This window comes from Orycteropus afer, unplaced genomic scaffold (assembly GCF_000298275.1).
Source record: "Orycteropus afer afer isolate SDZICR_OR568_19922 unplaced genomic scaffold, OryAfe1.0 scaffold00257, whole genome shotgun sequence".
In the NCBI taxonomy this organism is placed as follows: domain Eukaryota; kingdom Metazoa; phylum Chordata; class Mammalia; order Tubulidentata; family Orycteropodidae; genus Orycteropus; species Orycteropus afer.
Genome location: NW_006921844.1, coordinates 2,397,253 through 2,421,918, shown reverse-complemented (window position 1 = coordinate 2,421,918; position 24,666 = coordinate 2,397,253). Strand labels below are relative to the sequence as shown.

Sequence of the window (24,666 nt, the reverse complement as noted above, 5' to 3'; positions counted from 1 at the left end):
TCAAGCATCTGCCAAACAATTACAGGGAAAAGACTGAGGTAGAGTTCTTTTCCTAATAATCCAAGGGGCTATGTACCTGGTTTATATGAGTTGCTAGTTTTCATGATTGCCAAATTCTCCTGACAGACACACTGGGAAGGTGGCTACTCCCACCAAGGTAGCTGCTATTTCAATCAGACCTCCTAAAACAACCTTATGTCTACAATATCTAGGGGGCAACTGCAGCCCAATAGGTGCCCACAGATACAAATGAAAGCTTGATAAAACCACTGTGTCTGGGAGCTGACAAATTCCCAGGCAACTCATTCTCAGCAGAAGAGGGAAATAAAAATAATAATAATAATAGAAAGAAGAGAAATAGAGATTTCACACAACACTTTTATCTAAAATTCATTATACCAAACTTTTTAAGAGATATCAAGGAGTCGTATCTAATTCTGTCCTCAATTTGGGGGCATGTCATTATTAATGTTGCAGAACATTTTTAAGCCGCTGTCTACCAGCAATTTGATAAGAGAAAAAACTAAAATTTCCCAAGTGATGTTGAAAGCACAATGATTTGAAAGAAACTACTATTAGTAAACTAAACAGCACACTAAATAAAGAAAATGACTGCTGTAAAGACATACTGTTCTGAGAATTATCAGAAAGAGCACTGCAACGCTAAAACTGCTGCATATAAGAAATTATTCAAGTATGCATTTGAGTAATTCTGCATTTTAATTTAACCCTTTGAAACATTAATCAAACTGTGGCTAATTACAGGAATTAAAGAATTAAACGATGGAATCTTCTAAAAGATATTATTTAAAAGGCAGTTTATACAATTACTTGTATAGATGTTTGCTTTAAAGAGGAAAACAGTTCTACTGTAATGAAAAGGGTCTTAGAAAATTAAATTAACAAGGGGGGACCAGGCTGATATGAAACTAAATTAGCATCAAATGCAAATTACAGGGTACTTAATGGTAGAAACAGGTGCAGAGAAGAACCCTAAATGAGATAAATGAATAAAACATCCCTCTCCACAAATGTGGAAGCTGACACAAAGTCAATGATATGAATAATTCAGCAGCCTCCACACTGCTGTTGAGGTCAGCCTGCCTTGACCTTTGAAACAGGAAGTAAAATTCAGTTCAAATTTGAGTGACTGGAAATATAACAGTTATTTGTTTTTTATATTAAAAAACCCACAGAATTAAAAAAAAAAAATACAGATTCAGGATATATACAATAGAATTACAGTTTGAACTAAAGAGTCAACATGTAGTCAAACTAGTTGGTAAACAAACAAAATAAAAATCATCAGATAAGATTTTACCCACAACCATGTCTCAATATGGAAATCCTAAAAAAAAAAAAAAAAAGGAATTAAAGGCATATGTCAGTACTCAGCTTATTGACCAAAATCTCTGTGAGAATAATTTCTAAATGTTTATCTTTGCTTCAAATTATCTTATTGTAAAGATAATAAAAAATTTAGCCACATATTTTTGTTAGGAATGCAAAGCAATTTTATATTTGTAGTATAAAATCAGATTAAACTAGTTTTTTTTAATCCATGTGCAACTGCTTTTTCTTTCACTCTACAAACCCTGATTTACCAAAGGTTGAATCACAAATATTAGCTCACCTTAAAATAATGCAATCTGAGTTTTAAAACAAATCATTCTCATAACTGAATCTCTTGCATGGGTTTATGTGTCTTTTTTTTTTTTTCCTTCTTTTCATGTTTCAAAAGTATTTTGTACAGTCAACTACAAAATGAGTACTCCCCTCATTTCAAATGGAATTTCGTGCTGCTAGAGATTAACAGGGTATGACAACAAACCAAATTGTACAAGCTAGAAAGACAGCAAAAAATATATAGTAGATCACCCTCATCCTTATTTTACAGGACGGCATAAACGATGTTTGATAATAGCAGTTATCTCTGCCCTCCAATTGGTTCTATTAATGGGACCCACAACTTGGCTATCTACCTTTCATCTATCTCCTGTGCTTGTCAGATAAAAGATTATATAGAAAGATGAGCTTAATTTTATTTTCTAGATTTAGAGAGGGTTAAAGATACACACATCACCATCTAGGGAAAGAGTGCTGGTAAACTAGGTCTGCAATTATAATTACCATATGAAGAAGTTTGAGAAATACTCCTTCCAAGCGTGGGTGTTTAGCCAAGGCAAAAATAAAGATGCAGGATGTGTTTTTTTAATTATTATTATTATGATGATTCTGGCTAAATCACTCCTCGCTCGACATTTAATAAAGGGTGATAGACCAAACACTGCTGATTTGGGGTTTGGCATAATGACTGACCTGAGCGAAGGCTTTGTGTACAAAGTGGCTCCCCATTAAATGAGGGCTCTGTGGCACCAGCTGGTTCTCATTTTGAAACAACTGGTTTCTCTATCCCCAAGTGCTAAAGAAAATAATCCCTGCAATCTATGACTACACACTTTCACGGAGGCAGCAATGAGAATTTGATTGTGGAGATAATTAAAGTCATTCCTGGAACTTCCAAGGGAAAAAAAAAAAGTAGGGAGGAGGAAGAGGAGGGTTAAAAAGAAAGAATAGTCAATGGTAGTGTTTAAAATTAAACTATGACAAATCGTTTTGAGTGGAGAAGAGGGAGACGAAACCTTCGCCTTGTACATAGCTTGGTTGCACCAGCTCTGTTTTCTTCTTTTGGCTGCTCCAGGGGGAGGCCTGAGATGCAATTAGAGGGCCCACAGCTCCTAGTGTCCAGTTCAGAAGCCAGGGAATCTAAACACAGCCCCAGAAGGTACTTGTCACTGACGACATCACAAGATATTTTTTTAAGATTCAATCTTATACAAAATAGTCATGGCAGAATCTATCTAGATTCTTCCACCAACAGCCTTTCCTGGTTTATCTGAAACACTAAGATTCTCTTAACATTAACAGAAAAAAAACAAAGAAGATATCAGACTCTCCAAGGCATTTCTCTCTCAAATGCAAGGAAAAGTCATTATTATTATTGTTTTTAATGCTACCGTGTTCTGTAACAAGAAGTCGCCTTCAAATAGCCTGAGTGACATTCAGCTGAACCTACTTTCTGTGCCCGTCTGCAGATTTCATGGGCTTTGGGGAAAAAAACTAAAAGATGTGTAATCTCTCTGTCTGCACTATCTGCCTTTAACAGGAAGAAGAGATCGGCTCAATGAGGACGATTCAGGGCCTCTCAATTAACCTGATTAGTTCAGCACATTGCTCTCATGAATGACACCTTATCTTGAAAATGAGGGAGAACTTCCTTCCTGGCATAGATGCAGGAGCCCCCTAAAGCCACAAAGATGCAGCCTATCAAATGGGAACGTCTGCTTCTCCTCCCTCTTCCCAGCTTGTGCAGGTCAGAGGGACCGGCAGCCAGGGTGCCTGATTGGATTTTGTGTCCTAAGGACAGGAGGCAAGCTCCAGTCTGCCCAGGTGGCCTTGGAGAAGGCTGGGAAAAGGGATGCCCTGTGGGCAACTTCAAGCCCTTTCTTTCAAAGTCAACCAGGCACATGATGGGATTGGGATAGGGAGTGTGTGTATGTGTGTGTGTGTATGCATCTTGGGGGGGGTGGTGAGGGGAAGACAATTCATTAACTCTTCAATCACTGGAGGAGCATGTCAATAATCTATTTCCCTAAAAGAAAAATCATGAATTCTTAAGTCTTCTAACAATGGTATGAAACAAAGGCACTGTTAAACATGTGTTACCCTAACACTGATTTCAAGTTTGACATAATGAGGGGAGATGGCCAGTTGCCACATAGAAATAAAGCTTTCCTCCACACTCTGAAATCTGCTTGCTTGTAAAGGATGTGATCTATGAGGTTTGGTTTTGTTTTTTAAACCACGTTATCTTGTGTAATAGACACACTAGTTAACAGAATATATTCTTGAAAATGTGCTTTGTGAGAATGTCAACAGCAGGATTTTTCACTTACTTGTCTGCTCCATGATTTACTTGATCAATTAAACAGTTAGGCAATGAGGAGATTTGCATGGTAATCGTGTGAAGATTAACATTTTTAAGTGTAACAAATTTAATATTTTATCTTACATTTTCCGTTTCTCATCATTCTTTAATAGCAGTGTCTTTTCACTTTATCATGTGATTATAACAAGCCTGTCTTTATGCTGAGAGCTGAGACCACCAGATTCAACAATTGCATTTCTAGCTCCTTTCATTCTTTCTTTCATTTCCTGAAAGCACTTATCCTAAGCACCTGCTACGAACACTGTGCTAAGTACAGGTATACAGCAAAGACTAAAACTAGAATGGTCACTGCCCTCTGGGGGTATCTCAGATTCATCTGCCTCGGTGTGCTAGACAATATCACAGAGGACTAAATTAGAATTCCATAGCTGGAAAGGGTCTTAGCTTTTCATTCCAGCCTCTATTTTAAAAATAGCAGCCACCTTATACCAAATATGTAATGTGTACCAAGTGTTATGTTCTAAGTGCTCTTCATGCATTAACTTACACATTTCAGCACAACTTTATAAAGTAGGAACTATTACTATCCTGCCCACTGTATAGATGAAGAAATTCAGGTTTAAGGAAGTTAATTTTCCTGCAGTTTCACAGTTAGCACTGACAGAGTTGGGATCCTCAATAATGTGATGCCATAGCTTGTACTCTTAACTAACATGTAGACTGCCTCACAAAAGTGAAATAAAGCCATGGACATGCCCAAGTTCAATACCACTGCGTATGAGGTAAAAACAGCTTTAACGCAGGGATATGGTTATCATGATCCCAGTCAAAAACAGTACTCTTCTATGTTTAAAAAAGAAAAAAAAAAATCAATATATTCTTTGTTTATACTTACTATTTATCCCAACTTATTCAGTTTTTTGTTTACTGTGACACACTGAGCACTCCATGAGGGCAGGAACCATATCTATCATAATTATTGTTGTATCCCAACCCCCACAACACTGCCTGCCATGTAATAGAGGCTCAAAAAGATTCTGTGGAAAGGAAAACATGAATGAATCCTCATGCAAGGGATAATACCTGATACACCTCAGTAAGGCAATTTAACCAATAAGAAAGTTTCTTGGCAATGATCATATTAAGAATAAGCATCCACATGGAATACATCATGATCAAATTAATAGCTACCCTGATACATCCCAAGCCAAGTGCTAGGTACTGTAACCCTTACAACTCTTCAAAATAAGTATGACTTTTCCCACTTTTAAAACAGGAAGGCTGAGTGCTGAAGCTCAAGTACTAGTAAGTAGCAATGAAATATTATCCATAGCTAATGGACTCCAAAATCTATGCCTTCTTCTCCTGAAGATTTGTTTTTGTGTAGTGTCTATTTCTTTCTCAATGAAATACACAGTGGCTTACTCATCGAATTAAATGAGGGCACAACATCCCAACTACTGCTTCAGGAAAGGACACAATAATTATATATAATATATGCTTTTTTTTTTTTTAATATGAAAGGCTAAGTGCAACATCTACTAAAAGAACTGGTTAGGTAAACAAACAGAGTAATTCATGGAAAGAATGAATTGTAGATATCAAGGAAAATAAAATACAGTTGACCTTTGAACAACAGGAGTTAGACCTGCACAGTCCATTTATCTGAAGATTTTTTTCCACATATTTCTATAAATAGTGTAACTGCCTCTTCTGCCTCCCTTCCACCTACATCCTCCATCTCTTTGGCCTCTGCCAAGGACAACATGAACAACCGTCTTCTTCTTGCTCCTCCTCAGCCTGCTCATCAGGTCATAAAGTTAATAAACTTATCTATTATCTATATAGTGAGTATCTTCATGTGAAAATCTAATAACTGTACAGCAAGAACTACGTTACTTGATAGTATATTTGGTAAGGCTTCCAGTCAATGGTAGGATATTAGTAGTTAAGTTTTGGGAGAGTCAAAAGTTATATTGGCTTTTCAATGGCATGGGGCTGAGTTGGCTCCCTGTGGTAGTTAAGTGTGTGTCTCAACCTGGATGGGCCTGGCTGAGTGGCTGGGCAGCTGGATGTAGTATTCTCTATGATGAGACTAGTAATCAACTCCATGGTGGAATCTACTGTGAATAGCTGAGTAGCTGTCTTAGGGATGTGGTCTACTTCCCATATATAAGAAGCAGCTTTGGGAATGGTCTCTAGCTTATGGCACACTTGGATCCTGCATGTAGCCATGTTGTTATTCAGCAGCCTGCCATGCTCTGCCAACCTTGGGACTACAATGGACTTGAATTAATGGCCTGCTGTGTGATTTGGTAATATCGGGACTGTGCCTTGTTACTTGTCAACCTTGGGCTTCTCAGCCTCAGCAGCCAGCAGCTGTCTGAATGAAGAAAAGCCTCAAGCTTCAGTGGGCCGGGAGCAGGAGGCAGAGCTGAAGATCAAAGTTGAGGAGCTTTCACCCAGCCCCTAGAACCTGACACTTTTAAGTCAGACTTAAAGCCTCCAAACTGTAAGAGAATAAACTCCTGTTTGTTCAAGCATTCCCATTTGTGGTATATTCCTGTCAGAGCAGCACTAGGTAACCAGAACACTCCCTTAAACCCTCACTTTGTTCAAGGGTCAGCTGAAAATGTATGAAAAACTGATTTTTACTCAACAATTGATGAGAAGCAAAAATCTAGTTAAGAGCTAGGAGATGGAGCTTCTGATCACTTTGCTTTGTGACTAACTTATTTTATGGAAGTGAATATCCCCTCGGCTGTGTGCTTCAGTTTACAGATCTCTAAAATAGGGCTAATCTGAACCCTCACACATCAGTGAAGAAAATTCTCTGAAATATCACCCTTTAACGTGCTTTAAATATTTTCAAATATGATTCGGATATCGGTGAACGTTAAGTCACAGTGGTCAGGGATTTTGTTTGTTTTAAGAAGCTTGAGTCAGGATTTGAATGCTGGTCTTTATGTGAGAACATGTGGACAGCCAGAATGGAGCATTCCCACTTCGATAGCCACAAGAAGAAGGACTCAATTATTTTTTTAAGGATATTCTTAGATGTATGCCATGCATCTGAGATTAGAATCTGGTTATAAGAAAACACTAACATTGTGAAAAGAAACACAGGCTTTCAACACTGTTGATAACAGCTTCACAGGTTAATCCTTAACCAACTTTCTTTTCTAAACCACTTTCTAATAAAAAAGAGATCGCACATTTTTCATCTTTCTTTTTTCCATTGTAAGGAGAGTGAGTGAAAGAGTGTGGGGGGGAAGTGTATGCATGTGTGTGAGCATGTGTGTGTGTGTCACACGCACCCATATACAAGTGAGAGAAGGCAAACCTGACTCAGGTCCAGGGCTCTTGACTCTAACTTTGCCTTTTGTGAGAGGACTTCAGCCAATAGTTTTCCAAGATTATACTAAAAATTATATTTTTTTAAATATTATTACAGCTCAAGATACTAATGAGGGAAAGGTATATTAAAAACAGGGAGGAAAATCCCACTAGTTTCTGTATTTCACAATAATAAACAGATTGCAAGCAGCTAGCTTGTCTGTCCATTAAATGTAGTTTTTAAAAAAGCCTTAGTCAAATCATAGCTGCTTTGGAAAGGTAGAGGGTGACCTTTTGACCACTAGGAAAGCTTTCCAGCTGTGCTCCTAACTCCTCAATGTGCGCCATCCGAGTGTAAGTCAGTGCACACTGACCAGAGCGCGTGGCATGTTCAGGGAACTAACCGGGAGAAACACCAGGAAAGACCAGAAGCTAATATCATGAAATAATACAGCCTAACATCTGTCCCTTAGTTAAAAAAAAAAGTCAGGGTGGGAGGAGAAAAAGTAATTTCAACCTTGAAAATGTCATGTCATGAGCCCCCAGTGTCCACATCCTGCAGAAAGACTCTTCTTACCAGCCACCCAACTCCTCCACTCCCCCACAACTCACATACAATATCAATATTTGGTCAATTGAAGAGCAAACAAGCAAGAAAGTTCATGAGGGATTCTTGATATTGATTAAAGGGGCATTTTTTCAACCTCTAACACAATGTTTACATGAGCCAAAATTTAAGACTCTTACCAAAACCCTATAAAATATGCAGAGTGACCATGTCCAGATGAAAACAGTATGTGCGTAAGTTGATGATTTTCTCTTTCTACTCTGCACTGGCACTGAAAGTGTTAAGGAAAACAATAAAAGAACAAGTGAGTGTACAGGGTAGGATTTACTGGCATTTACTTTTAATCTATGGCCCTTCACTCTGTAGCTTATCGGGCCTCTGTCAGTCCTTTTTCCTCCTTTATATTTCATGAGGAGCCCCCCATGCTGCTACCAAGAGACACAGCCCAAGTGTCTATAAGCTTTTTGTCAGGTAAAAAGAGAAGAAAAAGGGAAGGAACAAGAGGAAAAGCAAAGCTAAGAGGCATCTATTAGATGTCACTAGGCTTTTGTATTCATGTCAATGATTCAGGATTAGAGTATTTGAAATAATCTTATTGAGAGGAATCAAAAGGCCCACCGAGTGAGAGGCTGCTCTGTAGCATATGGCAATAGTGAGGACAATATCTTATTAAGTATGTGTTGGCTAACACTATTACTTTTATATTACATTACAAAACTATTGTGCCTCAAACAGTTAGCAGGATGGTATAGTTATCAAATGCCATCCTGGAGGTCATTGTGTAGGATCAAGCTATAGAATTTGCCAGCTTGTCTATCTACTTAAGTAATTGCAAGTAAGGTTTAGAGGCATATTTGGAACTAGAACCAAGCACTTCACCTTCAAAGATAAAAATTCCCAAAGCACAGTGATGATCACTCTGTTTCTACTGACAAGCAGAGTACACATAACATAGATAAAACACCAGTGGTAATCTCTTCCCCAGAATCAGTTTCATTAAGTTAGCATTATTTAACTACTTTATATGTGACCTCCCATGGAAAATATGACATTGGAGTTAATTTTGAAAACTGGTGGTTCAAACACACCAGTCACTCCTCGGAAGGAAGGTTGGGCAATCTACTTCTGTAGTGATACCGCCTCGGAAACCCAAGGAGGAGTCACTATGAGTCAGATCCAACTTGATGGCAGTGAGTTTCTTGATACCCTCTCCATGAAGAGTACACATACACACATAAACACACAAACACACATTCAGCTTCACACTTTATCAGGACGAATGCAATTAAAATTCTATTACAGTAAGTACTGTAACATTAAAACTTTCATTTGCTTCTGGACAAAGGCTTGTAACTGGAGACATAATTTGCAAGGGAGATTTATCTTCATCTGCCCACACCTTTAAAAGCATCAAGCAACCAAAGACAAACCTGTACTGTTCACCATATTTCATTGATTGCAATATGAGTATTTGGGTCACTTTTTATATTGTCCTGAACAGTATATAGTTACACCATGTGTAAAGAGAGGAATGGGATGGGGTGAAGGGAGGGAGAGAAAGAAGAATTAGTCTACTTCAGGTCACTTCTCATGCAAATTAAGGCCAAAATATCATCTCTTTATATTCAGAACCCTCTAACTAGAGTTAAAAAATCTGGTGCATTTTTATTAGAGAGTTTGGTTAGGCAACAGGTGACTTTGTATTGACTTTCTGTATTTTTTCAGGACTTTTGCAAAAGCAAAGTTACGATGCCATGGAATAAAAATGGGAAATAAATCCAACACCTCTGGTTCTTCATGTCCCGGAAAACCACCTGCGTATCACACAGAGTGATGTGCAGTGGTTGATTCCTCTAAAAACCGAGTGAAGATCAAAATAATCATGATTGAAAAGTCATTGAAACGGAGCCATAATGAGAGAAATTTATGAATGATGTGGGGAGGTTTGTGTTGTTTCTGTTTTTTTCCATTCTGAATAACCTCTTTTAGAAAAGTAAAAATGCATTTAATATAATGGTATATTCTAATCACAAACTGTGCAAAGTTGTGAATATAACAGAGGACTTTGCACTGATTTTCTGTATTTTTCCAGAACTGTTACAAAAGCAAAGTTATGATGACATGGGATAAAAACGCACACCACGAACTGACACCATACACACTGCTGATTCTCTGAAGTTACGTTAAACACATTTCTTGGAAGTTGCTGCCATTATTTCCTTTACAGGAAAACCACTGTTGTTCATTATACAGTGTCTGCAGTAGTATTATACCAAGCGAAAGTACTCTGCATTAAGATATATTGTCAGCATATTTGAAATGCATTTTAATGTATCCTGGTTGTGGATTTGGGAATAGCTGATAGCAAATGGAATGTAGACTGCTATTAGCTTATTGTATTAGTTATTTTCTTATCACAGTAGCAAACTGCACATGCATGTACAGGGCTCATCTGCTATTCAGAATGGTTTTATCCAATATGTGATAAAATTTAGAATGATACTCATTACATAAGTCTCACTGCTAATAACCACATATGAATTCCCACTGAGAAAACAAATGTTTAAATACACTAGGGTTAATAAACAACTGTAAATTCATGCTCAGTGTTGATGGCTGGCTTTTCATTTTTGAAAAAAAAAAAAAATTGCAAACCTCTCAATCCACCAAAAAGGAGAGCAATTTTTTTTTTTTTTTTACCTGGGGCAATTTAAAGGGTGAATTCCTCGTCCTTTTATTTTAATGGAACACACAAGATTAGGAAATCCAGTGGTATAAAAGTTTTATCAGAACTCTGGGAAATAAATTCACACCTCTGATTCTTCATGCCCCAGACGTCATCTGTGTATCATGCGGAATAATGTTTAGTGCTTCGTCCTTCTAAAAACTGGGTGAAGACCAAAATAAGAACAATGGGAAGGTCAGTGAAATGAAGCCATCAAACTCTTACTAAAAGCCTCATTTACAACTTTCATAAAAGTACATGTTATGTCCATGTTAGTCGAGGTACTTGGCTTTTACGGAAGAAAAAAAAATGATTTTGGGATTTATCGCTGACGATAAAACACAGAGGGGACCCAGATATCTTCACAATCTTAGAAAATATGTTCATTTACCCTACCTAATGGTTTAAAAACAAAAAACAAAAACGTAGTCTCTCATCTTAAAGTTTTACTGTTGTTTTCCTACTATGTAGATACACATATATGTTATATAAACATACTGGGTGCATTTAATAAAGAAAATTGGTGGTAACATTTTGCCTTCGACTCCATTCGAATTCATAGTGACCCTTTAGGACTATGAATTAGGAGTAGAACTGTCTCACAGGATTTCCAAGGTTATAAATCTTTATGGAAGCAGACTGCCACATCTTTCTCCCTCAGAGCAGCTGGTGAGTTCAAACCACCAGCCGACCTTTCGGTTAGAAGCTGAGTGCTTAACTACTGTGCCACCAGGGCTCCTTAGCTTAATGGTGGAACAATACAATACTACTTTTCTTTCTATGAAGTCTTACAACAGCATTTATATCTCTTAGATGAAGAATGCATGTTAAATAAAACTGTTTGAACAACCCACCAGCCACTCCTCGGAAGGAAGGTTGGGCAATCCTACTTCCGTAGTGATAACTGCCTCGGAAACCCCAGGAGGGGTCGCTATGAGTCGGGTTTGACTCAACGGCACATAACAACAACAACAACAATGTGGTTAAATTTTTCTGTCCGTACAACACGCATCATAGAAATCAACAGGTAAAAAAGGGCATTCTAATGTTTTCATTACTAAAGATTCTATTTCAAGCATTAACCATAAAACAAACCTAGTAGTGTTATCTAAATGAAAGTAATTTATATATGGAAGCTCTTTAGAAAATCTTGAAAACAAAATCAAGTAAAATATTTTTTGTTTTTCTTTTTAGGAGATCCTTGGGTAAGCATGGCCTGAAGTATAGTAATTCCAAACAGACCAGGTTTTTCTTATTACAAAATGTGTATATTTTTTAATGTTGCATGTCAAGGCCTAGATCTCATAGTTACAAAGATTCTTATAAATGGAGAAGAAAAACATGAGAAAGCTGTTAATTTTGCAATACACAAACCCAAAATCTTTATAGGCTTATTAGCTGTCACACTTTAAAAATCCATGTTTTTAATATTGACTGTAGAGAACTCAAAATGTGCAGATTATTCAAGCCACATTATATCCTGAAAGGACTGTGTCTGAATTCACATGAGACAAGAGGACACAATTTGAGGCGGTATTTTATCCTTAACCATCTATGTCCATTAAAAAAAAAAAAAAATTGTGTCTTAATTGCTGAGCCTCCACAATACAGGGAACTGAAGAGCAAGGCTCTTATGTTCTCCCTTTACTTAGTGATACAGCCATTTCATCTATCACCCTCATCCTAAACTGAAGAAAATAAACAAGCAAACACTGAGCCACCCTCTATGCCACTCTATTGGAATTAAGCGACTCAAATCTACCCAGAAACTTCAGGCCTTTATGTGGAAGGAATCTTGTAGTATCATTTGCAAAAAGAAAGAAACATTTTTGCAAGACCATCTATATTCATCCATGTCATTGCTCAAAGACAGTTTACTGACTCAAGGATAGAGAAATAAAGACCTTTGTGAAGCAAATCAAGACTGAATGGCAGTCCTAACTAACTAGATATGGAGTAACAGTCAGCATGCTTAATATATTATTCAGTTCAAGCATTTAAAAAGAAGTTTGTCACATAGAAAATGGAAGATTTTTTTTAATAGATTCAGAAAAACTGGGTTCCCAATTCAGACTACCCTATGTGACTTTAGTCATTATCATCTTTTCTGATTCTTACAAAGTAAACCTAATTAAGAACCTCCTTCATTAGTCTTCCAGAAAAATTAGCACAGCTTATGCTAATTACTCCTGCAAAATTTAATAAACTCGTTGAAATGGGAATAGTCTAATGAGGTTTTATTTATTGAACTAAGATAACTCCAAGGAAAAAGGTTAGGACACAAGGATATCCAATGTGGTAATAAAACTACAATTTATTCAATTTCTAAACATGAATTTTATTGCAAACCTTTTAAATACAAATATGAGTTAGTACGTGAATATGTTAAATCAATCTCCACCTTAATTCAATAACTAGAAGTCATTTTTTACTTTTTACTTTAACAATAATTACCACACATAGCCCTTTACCTCAAACATAATGAAATTTGCTGCTATTAGTTCCTGGTCATCCACTATTAAACATAACACATTTGACTTTTCCCATGTCTATGCAGCCCAAATATCTGGATAATTGGACACAGGATAGGTTTTATGCTTCTTAATCAAGCTATTTGGCATCAGGCAGAGATATAATCTGGCAGTCGACTCCAGATGTACACTTTGGACATTTACTGCAGTTTTCCTATAAACGTTTTTGAAGTGACTTAACAAATTGTCACGAGTATAAAAAAGAGTTTGGGTCTTTTTTTTTTTTTTTTGTCTTATTTTGTCGAATGCGTATATTATGACAGAATGAAATAGAAATCCATTTTTTAAATCACAGGATGCAAGTGCTGATTTTGTTAAATCCCCTTTTTGGATAGAATATGCCAAGCTGATGTCCCCAAATCACCGGCAACAAATAATACAGCCAGAATTTAACACAGGAAAGAGCTTACCCTGCACCATTGTCGTATGACCAGAAAGCCTCTTCTGTCTATCCATCCTATTAATAGTTTTCCTGAATAACCACTGCTAAAAGTCTTTTGACTGATAAAAATAGCCGTATTCTTCTAAAATCCAAAGGATAAGCAAAGGATGCCCAAAAGGTGACTTCGTATTAAAACTATGCTAAATTATAACCCAAAGATTGATTCTACTCTCAGCTTTATTAACTGCAGATCACATGCATCTTGTAAAAACAGTTACTATTGTTGCTGAATGCAGGTCCCATGACCTATTTTTACAAAATATGCAGGGATCTGCATCCATAAATCTGAAAGCAAATCAAACTCTAAGCCGTAAGACAGATATGCAATCAGTAATATAGAATCAAATCGGAAACTATGAGATTCAAACACAGTTGCCATCATTTTTTTCTTTGTAGCAATTTTATGGAATTGAAAAATCTTTTCTGTATCGCACCCTTCTTTGTGTGAGTTCTTTTCTTGTTGTCATTCTCTCTCCTAGTTGTTGAGAAGGAAAGTTTCACATATCAGCACAGACAGGACTGGAGCTTTTAAAACCTTTGGCAGACTAAAGAACAAATAAATTCTGAAAACTCAGATGCAAATAAAAATAGCTAAATGGGGTTTTGCATATCAACTGGCATCACTGCTTGAAAAGATAGGTCATGGGAGATAGTGGCAACAGCCAGCAAATAAACATATGTTGAGACTTGAGTAGATACACTGGTTTTTGACCATTTTTAAAGTACTCTCTTAAGAGACCAAGACTGGCTACACACTGTTTTCTACTTCGTCAAACCAAAAGGAAAAAAAAATGAAAAGAATAAATGTCATGAGTAATATCTCTAAAGCCACCAACAGTATAAAGTGCATACTTATTTTGCCTAAATTGTTTGAACTACCCTAGCCAAGAAAAGGTTTTAAGTACCCTACTGGGACAGATGCAAGGCGGCAACAATAGAAGCCACACTAATGCAATCCAGGTAACACAATCCTGTTTCAAAAACACGGGCCGGGCTAATTACAGCGCTGCTGAGTCAAGTTTCTTAAGCCATTGCAACCCACAGGAACAGGTCAAAATCAAATGTTATTCAAACCACAGTCATATCAACCTTCTATATCAGAGTCACAGCTCAAAACCAAATGAAGAACTTAAAAGCTTAACCCATTCACAAACATAAATAAATAAATAAAGTATTTTCACGGCGGGTGACAACATAAGGTTCTTGTCATCATCTAAACCAAAAGGAGCTGTGCGGCAGAACGAAACACACATAGTTTCAAAGTTTGGGTGAATATTTGGTCCCTTGATCAAAATCATTTCTTTTTAATACAGGAGTAAAAGAAACTAGCTTAAAATAACAGATGGCATTTTAAATGAAACAAACAGCATTAAAGTTATATTTATTTTTGACCTTACTCATTTGAACACTTAGCTTCCATTGAAGAAAAATAAGTCGTCTGAATCGCAAATCTGCTCTCGTACATACTCATGCCATTCTAATTCTAAGTGCAGCACACAGCCTGGCTACACACTAAACTTTCATATCTTTTAATTCTAAATCACATGCTTCCGCTGGCTATAGTACTCTTTTACCAAGCAAAAATAAGTTTTTAATGAATTTTATGAGTTAAAGCTACTCAACTAAAATATTTGACTTCAATGTAAACTTTATAAAACTACTTGGCAATCAAAATTGCATTTAAGGCTAAGGAATCATGTTAGTCAAAATTAACAACCAATCTCTTGACATAAATTATGATGAAGAATATAAATACTTTTATGTTGTTGTTGCTGTAACTGAAAAAATGATAAATCAAGCCCAGAAAGGATGAAGAACTGGAAAGATAGTTTTTTGTCAAAGCTCAACATTACCAAACCCCCCAAAAAAGGACTTTTGGTCAGCCCTTGATTTCATCAATGAGGAATCAGTCAGTCACATTTATAAGATTCTTGTTCCAGCTAGTGGAAGGTGCTAGCTCTTTCCCTAGCTGACAACTGACAGTATCTATAAACCTTCCAGGCCATTTAACTCCCAATGAGTAACACTATGTAACAAATGGTTTATCATACATGTTTCCATACAATGAATTTCAATAATTAAAATTTAAAATGAATATTTGGAATGCGACTTTGCATAATGTGTGCACAGACTGACTCGAAATTGCACCGAACAACTCAAATAGATTTATTGTTCTGTGGTGATTTACTTGGTCATGTCAGATTAGTAATATGGATCTGTTTAAAAACACAATAATTAAGACAAGCAGGATAAATTAATCAATTTACAATACAGTAGGAGCTCCAATCAAACCCAGGAAATAACAATAGAAAAATCTTGATCCACACATCTCTTTAAACTGCTTTTATGCATAAATAAAACCTTAAAATGTAGATGGATTACGTCCAACAGAACTACTGTAGCTAAAAGTGATAATGATTCAAACATTTTTCAAATAAAAGTTAAATATTTATAAGCACCCAACCACATTTCATAAATCACAAACTATTATTATTTTATTTCTGAAGCTTCCTGGCACAGCATGAGGATTGAGCCACAGAAAGTCAGAGAAGAAAAAAATGTATATATATTGCTTTAGAAGCATGAATCAGACACAAAACCGGAGCAATCCAAAAAACAGGCCTTCAAATAACATTCCATATGGCTTTCTCCAGAATTGCAACCGCTCAGCGCAGCTTCCGTTGTGACCAACAGGCATGTTTCGGCCACATGCATTCCTAACCCTTGCCCATGAGCGACACAAGGCAGGTGTTTCATTATAATGAGGAATAAGAATCCAGTGAAAGAAGAGTGGTCCCTACCTGTCAATTATCACTGGATCTGAGGGAGTCTCATTTCGGTTGCCACAGCTTTTCTTGTCACAACAGCGGCTATGGAGCAAAAGCAAAAGGATTTAGTACAACCATTACAATGTAAAATCATCATTTAGGCAGACAGAAGGTTCAAATTGCTGGGTTGCAAATGCTAGAATTACCACAAAGCCATACCTGGCAATCAACGGATCCCTGGGACAGAAAATTCTATTTGGGTCACCTATGGGTTAATGGCCAGGCTTAACCTCTCCCTGCACAAAGAAGGAGGGCAGGAGATGGCTCTCCGGAGCCACAGCTGACAGCCCTAAGAGGGGGTCTCCCCATCAGTGCCCACAGTATTGGAAGACTTCACTGTGAAGTACATTGTCATTGCATCTACCCAATGAGAATATTCAGGGTTGTGGGTGGCTCAAACGTTCTTCCCTCAAGATCAGACTAATTGTGTGGAGCACGTCAATAGTGAGGTATGAGAGATTTCTCCCCCTTCAGTCATTTTGTATTAAATGGATTCCTTGTTCCTCTCTTTTCTCTGTAAATGGCAGAAGTCTCCCTCAACCACAGCCTTTCCAAAATCCTAAAACTATAACTGTTTGCTTTTCAACTACCTTCATGAGAAAAAAAGTACAATACAATAATTAAGACTAAGAAAAAGCAAGAGAAAAGAAAGGGAATGTGTAAGTCCATATACCCTCTGGTTTCTATGGCCTGCCCTGGCCACCATGCAGGTTCCCTGAGGGCATTCTGGACACGGGTTAGCATAGCTCTGATAATAGTCATTCTTTATTAGGTCAGAGCCAGCAGCTATGGCTCTGATCTTAGGGTGTCAATTTCTTTTTTTAACTAAGATACTTGCAAAAAGTGATAAATTAGTATTTTTGAAAACTGTTCTTGGTCAACAGAAGACTATCCTTCTGAGACTTGTTTGCAAATAAAAAATGTGCCCACTGGCCAGACCACACCAAGGGGCATGTTATAAAAGCACATATTTGATCAGTCAATGATGCAAAGAAGTTATCCAAGGGTTTAACCTTACTATAAGCCTCAAAAAACATGCACTTTTCTCCCTCTCACTTATACACTCATACACACACACAGAGGACATGGTGAATCACAGAGCCTAAATTTAGAGAGCTGCTGAAAAGAAACAAACACTGAACTTTATTTTCTGGACCAGAAATATGCTTCTGCATAGGGAGGCTCTCACTAAAGTTGGGAAGTCTTTTTCCTTGGTATAACTCTATCTCTGAGGAGAAGAGAAACTTCCAAACTTGCTTATTCTGTTTGTCTCTCATTTCCCCAGAAAACAACAGTAAGAATTGTATCTCCTTCGTCAATGCCCCAGCCAAAAGCCACTCCACCCACTGCGTAGCCTTACCCTTTCTGATTCAAAAAAAAAAAAAAAAAGGAGCTCTGGTGGCATATTGGCTAAGGCACAAGACTGCTAATCAGAAGGCTGGTGGTTCAAACCCACCAGCCACTCCTCGGAAGGAAGGTTGGGCAATTTACTTCCATGGAAATACTGCCTTGGAAACCCAAAGACGGGTCACTATGAGTGCGAATCGACTCACCGGCAGTGAGTTTCTGATTCAGAGGAACCTATTTCCTCCAGATCTATCCCACTAGCTAAACAGATGAAGAAACAAGGGAATGGGAAGCATAAGTATTTAAAAAATAAACTCCATCATCTGAACTCTGATCCCCTCTACCTACATCTCCAGGACTTTCTAGAATAGCATAGTGGTTAATAACATTGGCTCTGGAGTCTGACAGACAAACCTGTGTCACCTGACTACCCCAGAGCTCTCGGTGCCCTTATCCTGCTTTATTTTTCTTCATACCATTTACCTCATTATATACTTCTTGTGTTGTTGTTATGTGCCGTCAAGTCGGATCTGACTCATAGTGACCCCTCCTTGGGTTTCCAAGGCGGTATCACTACAGAAGTTGAGTGCCCAACCTTCCTTCTGATGAGTAGCTGGTAAGTTTGAACTGCCAGCCTTCTGGTTAGCAGTCAATATACATATTTTTTGTTCTTCTTTATAGAATATAAATTTCCTCCTTTGTAAAATGGGGGCAATTTTAATAGCCACCTCTCAGTGCTGGGGCTCAGATTCAATGCTATAAGACAGCAAAGCTGGGCTCTGTGACTGGTCCTACTAAGGGCTCAGCGAAGGGAAGCTTCATTATTATTGCCCCTTCCTCCTCCAGCCTGCTCCTCCTCCAAGTGTGAGCAACCTGCCCTGTGCTTTACAGACCATATGCAGGGTCCAATGTCCCCTACCCATGGAGGAAAACAAACAGAAAGACCTATTTCTCCTTCATTTTCTTTCTCAAAACAGCAAGTGGGCAAGGCAAGCTCCTGGAGGCCTTTTTCTCACCTCACTGCAGTTCTACCTGGACTAAACGCCATCTGGGACCCTTTCAGCTTACATGATGATAATTGTTGACTAGCATCTACATCTCAAGCCATTCTAATTCCCTCCCTCCCTAGTGAAAGTCATGTTCCTTCCTCACTTGGATCCCTATATGGGTCTCCTACCTCATCTCACTACTTCTACCCTTGACTCCCTATGACAGCCAAGGTGATCTTTCCAAAATGTCAATAGGATTGAATCACATTTTAATGGCTTCCCACACTTAGACTATATTCATGACCTGACCTGAAGCCAGACCACTTCCCAACCTCCTGTCCCCCTCCTCCACCTTGCCCAGCTCTGGCCACACAGGGTCAGTTGTGATTCCTCTGATGGGCCATATTCCTTCAGACCCCAAGGGCCAGGCCCAGCCAGCCTCCCTGCCTGGGCAGTTCCCTCATTAGCTAACCTGTACACTCCCTCCATGTCTCAGCCTATAGGTTCCTTACTTCTTCAGAGATGTTCTCTCTGACACCCACCTTCACCTAAATTATGTTCTTATTGTTATCTCCTTTCAGGGCATTTAACACAATGCAAATTATAGCAGTTCAAACCCACCAGCCGCTCCACAGGAGAAAGATGTGGCAGTCTGCTTCTGTAAAGATTTCTGGCCTTGGAAACCCTATGAGGCAGTTCTACTCTGTCCTGTAAGGTCTCTGTGAGTGAGAATCAACAAGGGGTTTGGGTTTTGAATGAGAAGTTTAAGGTCTGGGATAGAACAGAGAAGCTCAAATATTTGATTGATTGAAGTAGGAAGGAAGGAAAGTAGGTTCTGTATGAAGGAATATTATTTATTAGGGGGAAAATGTAATAATATAATCCTGAGAAAGAGGAGGGTAACACATAAGGAAGCCAAGCTGACCCTCTAAGCAGGCATTGCTGATGGTTGGAAGATTCACTCCATATACCAAACCACTTCTCTCAAGCAAGGCTACGCCAGGCCTGAGATCGGTCCTTTGACTTACGCACTGTCCTTGTCTCTTTATGAGAACAATACTCCAGAGAGAAACCAGATGAATTTAAGTACAGGGTAAATAAGAACCACCCATCTCTGCATATCCCAAAGGACTCAGAGAAATGGGCAGATTGGAAGGGTAGAAACGTAGAAGGAAGGATGGAATGGAAAAAAGAGAGAGAGAACGAAAAAAGAAAACAAAATGAAGAAACTGAGAAGTTACTTAACATTCCTAAAAAAAACTTAAAGTAAGAAAAATCGCCCAGCATGTTTCCTGTTTCTGTTTCTCCTGCATCACACAATCATCATCCCAAAATGAGATCCTCAAGATTCTGCTCTGCACCTCGAGTGGCTGCAAAATAGTGTCTATCATATGAGCCCATTAAAAAGTAGATACATGACCCATTTTAAAAAATACAGAATTTTGTGCAATTAGCTCTGGTAGCATAGTGGCTAAGACACTTGCCTGCTAACCAGACGGCTGGCGGTTCAAACCCACCAGCCACTCCTCGGAAGGAAGGTTGGGCAATCCTACTTCCGTAGTGATACTGCCTCGGAAACCCAAGGAGGGGTCGCTATGAGTCGGGTTTGACTCAACGGCACATAACAACAACAACAACAATTAAAAAGAGTAAGATGAGTTTTTATTTACTGTCATGGGAAGAAATCTAGATTATATTGTGAATTGAGAAAATCAAGTTGCAGAGTAGTATGCTTGCTACAGTTCTATTTCTGGGAGGAAAAAAAATGAGAGAAAGAGAGAAAATTTGCACTAAGCGTGGCTCATTCCTCCACTTCACTTAAACCTCTGTACAATTACCATCTTAGAAAGGCCTTCCCTGACTACTCCCCAAGCTTTCTGTCCCCTCATCCTTCTCCATTGTTTTTGCTGCTGTCTCTTGCCGTCGAGTTGATCCTGGTTCCTGGTGGTTCCACATGTGCAGAGTAGAACTGTTCCATAGGCTTTTCAAGGCTATGATCTTTCAGAAGCAGATCATGAGGCCTGGCTTCATGAGGCTTCTCTGGGTGCACTAGAGCTGTCAACCTTTTGGCTAGTAGTTGCGTACTTAACCATTTGTACCACCCCGTAGAGCTCACCATATTATATTTTATATTTGTTTTCTTCTTTATTGTCTGTCTCTCTCACTATAATATCAGTCTCATGAGGGCAGGGCCTTAGACTGTTTTGTTCATCCCTATATTCCCAGCAACTAGAATAGAGCTTGGTACACAGTCGGCCTCCAGGAACTCATTATTTGAACGAATGAATAGAAAATTCAAAGAGGTAACCTATAAGGAGTGGAACAGCAAATGGGGAGGAATGGAGGATATGTATTTTATTTTCATACCTCTGCAGTTTCTGCTCTGTAAGGCATTTGACCACTAACCAGAAGGCTGGCGGTTCAAACTCACTAGCCACTCCTCAGAAGGAAGGTTGGGCAGTCTACTTCAGTAGAGATACTGCCTTGGAAACCCAAGGAGGGGTCACTGTGAGTCGAATCTGACTGGACAGCAGTGAGTTTGAGATTAAAAAATTTAAAATAGTAACAAAGTGGGGAGAGAAAAGTCTTCCTGAAACTGAGCTAAAGTCTATCTCCCTGTCACTTCCTGGTTCTAACTCCCCAAAGAAAAAACAAAAAACTGCCAATGAGTCAATTCTGACTCATAGAGACCCCATTGGGTTTCTGAGGCTGTGAATCTTTAGATTGCCCCATCTTCCTCCCATGGAATGCCTGCTGGGTTTGAACCACCAACTCCCAGAGCCAGGCAAAGCAAATACCGGTCTTTCCTCACCATGAGAGTCTTTCATGCTAACATGTTCTTCTATAAGCTGGAAAGCCCTAGTTCTTTCCACGGAACTCAGAAGAACCAAGAAAGGTGGATAGCAACTTCCACCCTACGCAACACAGGCATTAACCGATGAGCATAGGCTGAAAGGAGAACAAATTCACTCTGTTTAAGGCTGAAGATTGTCCACACTGAAACAATACAGTAAATGAAACAGATACAAAAGCATCTAAAGGGAAAACTTTCTATATAAATTCTAAAAATCACAATGATAATTATGTCTTTATCAGTATGTGACTAATAGGCTTTCTTTCACTCAAAATAATGTTTTCTAGGCTCCCACTATATGTGTTGTAGCATAACAGTTAAGCATTCAGCTGCTAACCTACAGCAGGGTTTGAACCCACCCAGCAGTTCTGCAGGAGAAAAGAGCTGATAGTCTGCTCCCATAAAGATTAAAGCCAAAAAAACACTATGAGGGGATTCTACTTTGTCACATGGGGTCACAGTGGGTCCGAATCAACTTGAGAACACCTAACAACAGCAACTATAGGTGTCAGGCACAATGCCAGGCACAGAATAGGCATTTGTCCCCAAAAGCAGGCAATTAGTTTGGGACTTAGACTTAGTTTCCTAATTTGTTTGGTCACCAGAGCAAGATCACTACTAGTGCCATCATTATTTTACATCCCTCCCCAATTGCAGCCCACACAATAGGAAGGCAGCTCAGCTAGTCACAGGAGTAAGTGCCCAGCACATGGTGTGGCACACGCACTGTGGACTCAAAACATCAACCCTTCCCTCAGAAGAGTTATTTACCCCTAAACAATTCTGCACATCCAGGGAAAAGAAACATTGGAGTCTCTTCTTTATAGCAGCCTGATACAGGTGTTGCACCTCCAATGGGCTGATTTGCAGCTTCATGAATCAGGGCAAGAAACATCTAAATGTTTCCTGGTCATGAGACCTGCAGCTCCTCATCCCAGGGACATGGAACATCTTCCTGTAAGAAGAGCCTCTCTCACCTGGAGAAAGGCATCATTTCAATCTCTCTGCTTTAAGTAAAAATCAAGAGACCTTACCTCGTAAGCCAAAGAGGATAGAGAATGAGATATACGTGTATGAATCAGAGTTGTCTGATTAATAGTTATAAAGATGACTAGTTTTTAAAGAATTTGTTACATGAATAGACTCTTTTACCCTCTCTTTTCCCACATGTCCTAAAATAAGTTATCTGTCCTCATAACTCAAGCACTTGAGCTCTCTGGATCCTTCTTTCCCTTTCACTTCATCTGGGACCCTCCCCACCAGTAGCTCTTTCTCTGTTTTACATTTTTAACAACTATCTTGGTGGTGCAATGCTTAAGCGCTCATCTGCTAACCAAAGGTTGGTGGTTCAAACTCACTTAAGGGCTCTGTGGGAGAAAAACCTGGTGATCTGTTCCAGTAAATATTACAATCTAGAAAACCCTATGGGGGCACTTCTACTCTGTCACACGGGGTCCTATGAGTCAAAGTGGCTCAACAGCACTAACAGCTCCCAAGCTAATTCTTTCCCTCAGTTTAAAAACATTGCCAAGTTTTCTCATTCTTAAAAAAAAAAAAAAAAAACAACTTCCTCCTTCCTTTCTCTTGAGTTAATTTCTTCACTGCCATATTTTCTTCTTCTCTGAGTTGCCATCACTCTTTGTCACTTTAATCCCATAAAAAAACTGGCTTTCTCTGGCCTCAGCACCTACTTGAGTCTTCTCTCTGAAAGCTCACCTTCTGGCTGCTTTTCTCCGGCTTCACAACCATCTGGATCTCTTTGGCAGTTATTACACATGGACTGTCCCCACCCTTTGACATAGTCTCCTTTTATTCCTATGCCCTGTATGCTCAAGGTTCTTTTTTTAAAATTCTAGAGCTTTCTCTTCCTCCTTGCTAATGTGATTACTCCCTAAGAATGTATCCGTGGCCTCTTGTCTTTCTAGTTTCCCACCCTTATCAATTCCATTCAGCGTATAGCTTCAACTCTCATTTTTGGGAAAAAGATCTCTGAACTTGCTTATCTTTCACCTGAACTCTCTCCTCAGCTCCAGGCCACAGGTCTATCCACCTACAGACTTCTCCACAGAGAAATTCTACCTGAATCACCAAAAATTATGTCTAAACACTTCTTCATCACCCACTTAAATCTATCGCAGTCCTCCTCCCATTTCCACTACTAATTGCTGTTGTTGTTTGCTGTTGTTGTTGTTTGCTCTCAAGTCAATTTTGACTCACGGTGACCTCATATGGCAGAGTAAATCTGCCCCACAGGGATTTTTAGGTTGTAATTTTTATGGGAGCAGATCACCAGGCCTGTCTCTTAAGGAGCTGCTGAGTCAATTCAAACCCCCAACCTTTTGTTTACCAGTGAGCACTTAAACAATGCACCACCCAGGGCTCCTCCATTGCTACTCAAACTCAACCAAGCTCACCGCCATCTAGCCTATTCCCACTCACAGCGACCCACGTTGGGTTTCTAAGGCTGTAATTCTTGACAGAAGCAGACTGGCCCATCTTTCTTCCACAGAGCAGCTGTTGTTGTTGTTATGTGCTGTCAAGTTGGACTCAACTCATAGCGACCCCTCCTTGGATTTACAAGGCAGTATCGCTATGGAAGTAGATTGCCCCATCTTCCTTCCCAGGAGTGGCTGGTGGGTTCAAATCACTGACCTTTCGGTTAGTAGCCAAATGCCTTAACCACTACATCACCAGAGCTCCTTATTCACCTACGATATTTCCTCCCTTTTCTAAATAGTCCTTTGCCTCAACTCCATCACATTTAACTCTTTCTACAGTGCAATATAATTATAGGCTTACAAACGTCATCTCCCATGCTAACTGTAAGATCTCATACCCCTTTTTGCCTCTGTATTCCACAGTGTTTTGCACATATCAAACCAAACCAAACTCACTGCCATCAAGTCAATACCAACTCATAGTAACCCCCATTGGGTTTCTGAGGAAGCTAATAAATGAATGAACACGTCTGTACCATCACAACTGAGATGAAAAAGTACATGAATGTCTGTCTTAGTATGCTTCACTGCCTTTCAGTATTCTTTCACCATCACTCATTTTGAGCAACAATGGGCCAGATCTTTTCCTAGACACTGTA

General features: G+C 38.8%; 1 protein-coding gene across 1 annotated transcript in view; it reads right to left on the bottom strand.

The window, feature by feature from the left end:
• Positions 1 to 24,666, bottom strand: part of EBF1 (EBF transcription factor 1) — a 506,142-nt gene that overhangs the window by 463,465 nt on the left and 18,011 nt on the right. The window contains exon 6 of the mRNA XM_042782192.1: positions 16,353 to 16,421. Coding sequence (XP_042638126.1) covers positions 16,353 to 16,421 — 69 coding nt within the window. The remainder of the gene's footprint in view (positions 1 to 16,352; positions 16,422 to 24,666) is intronic.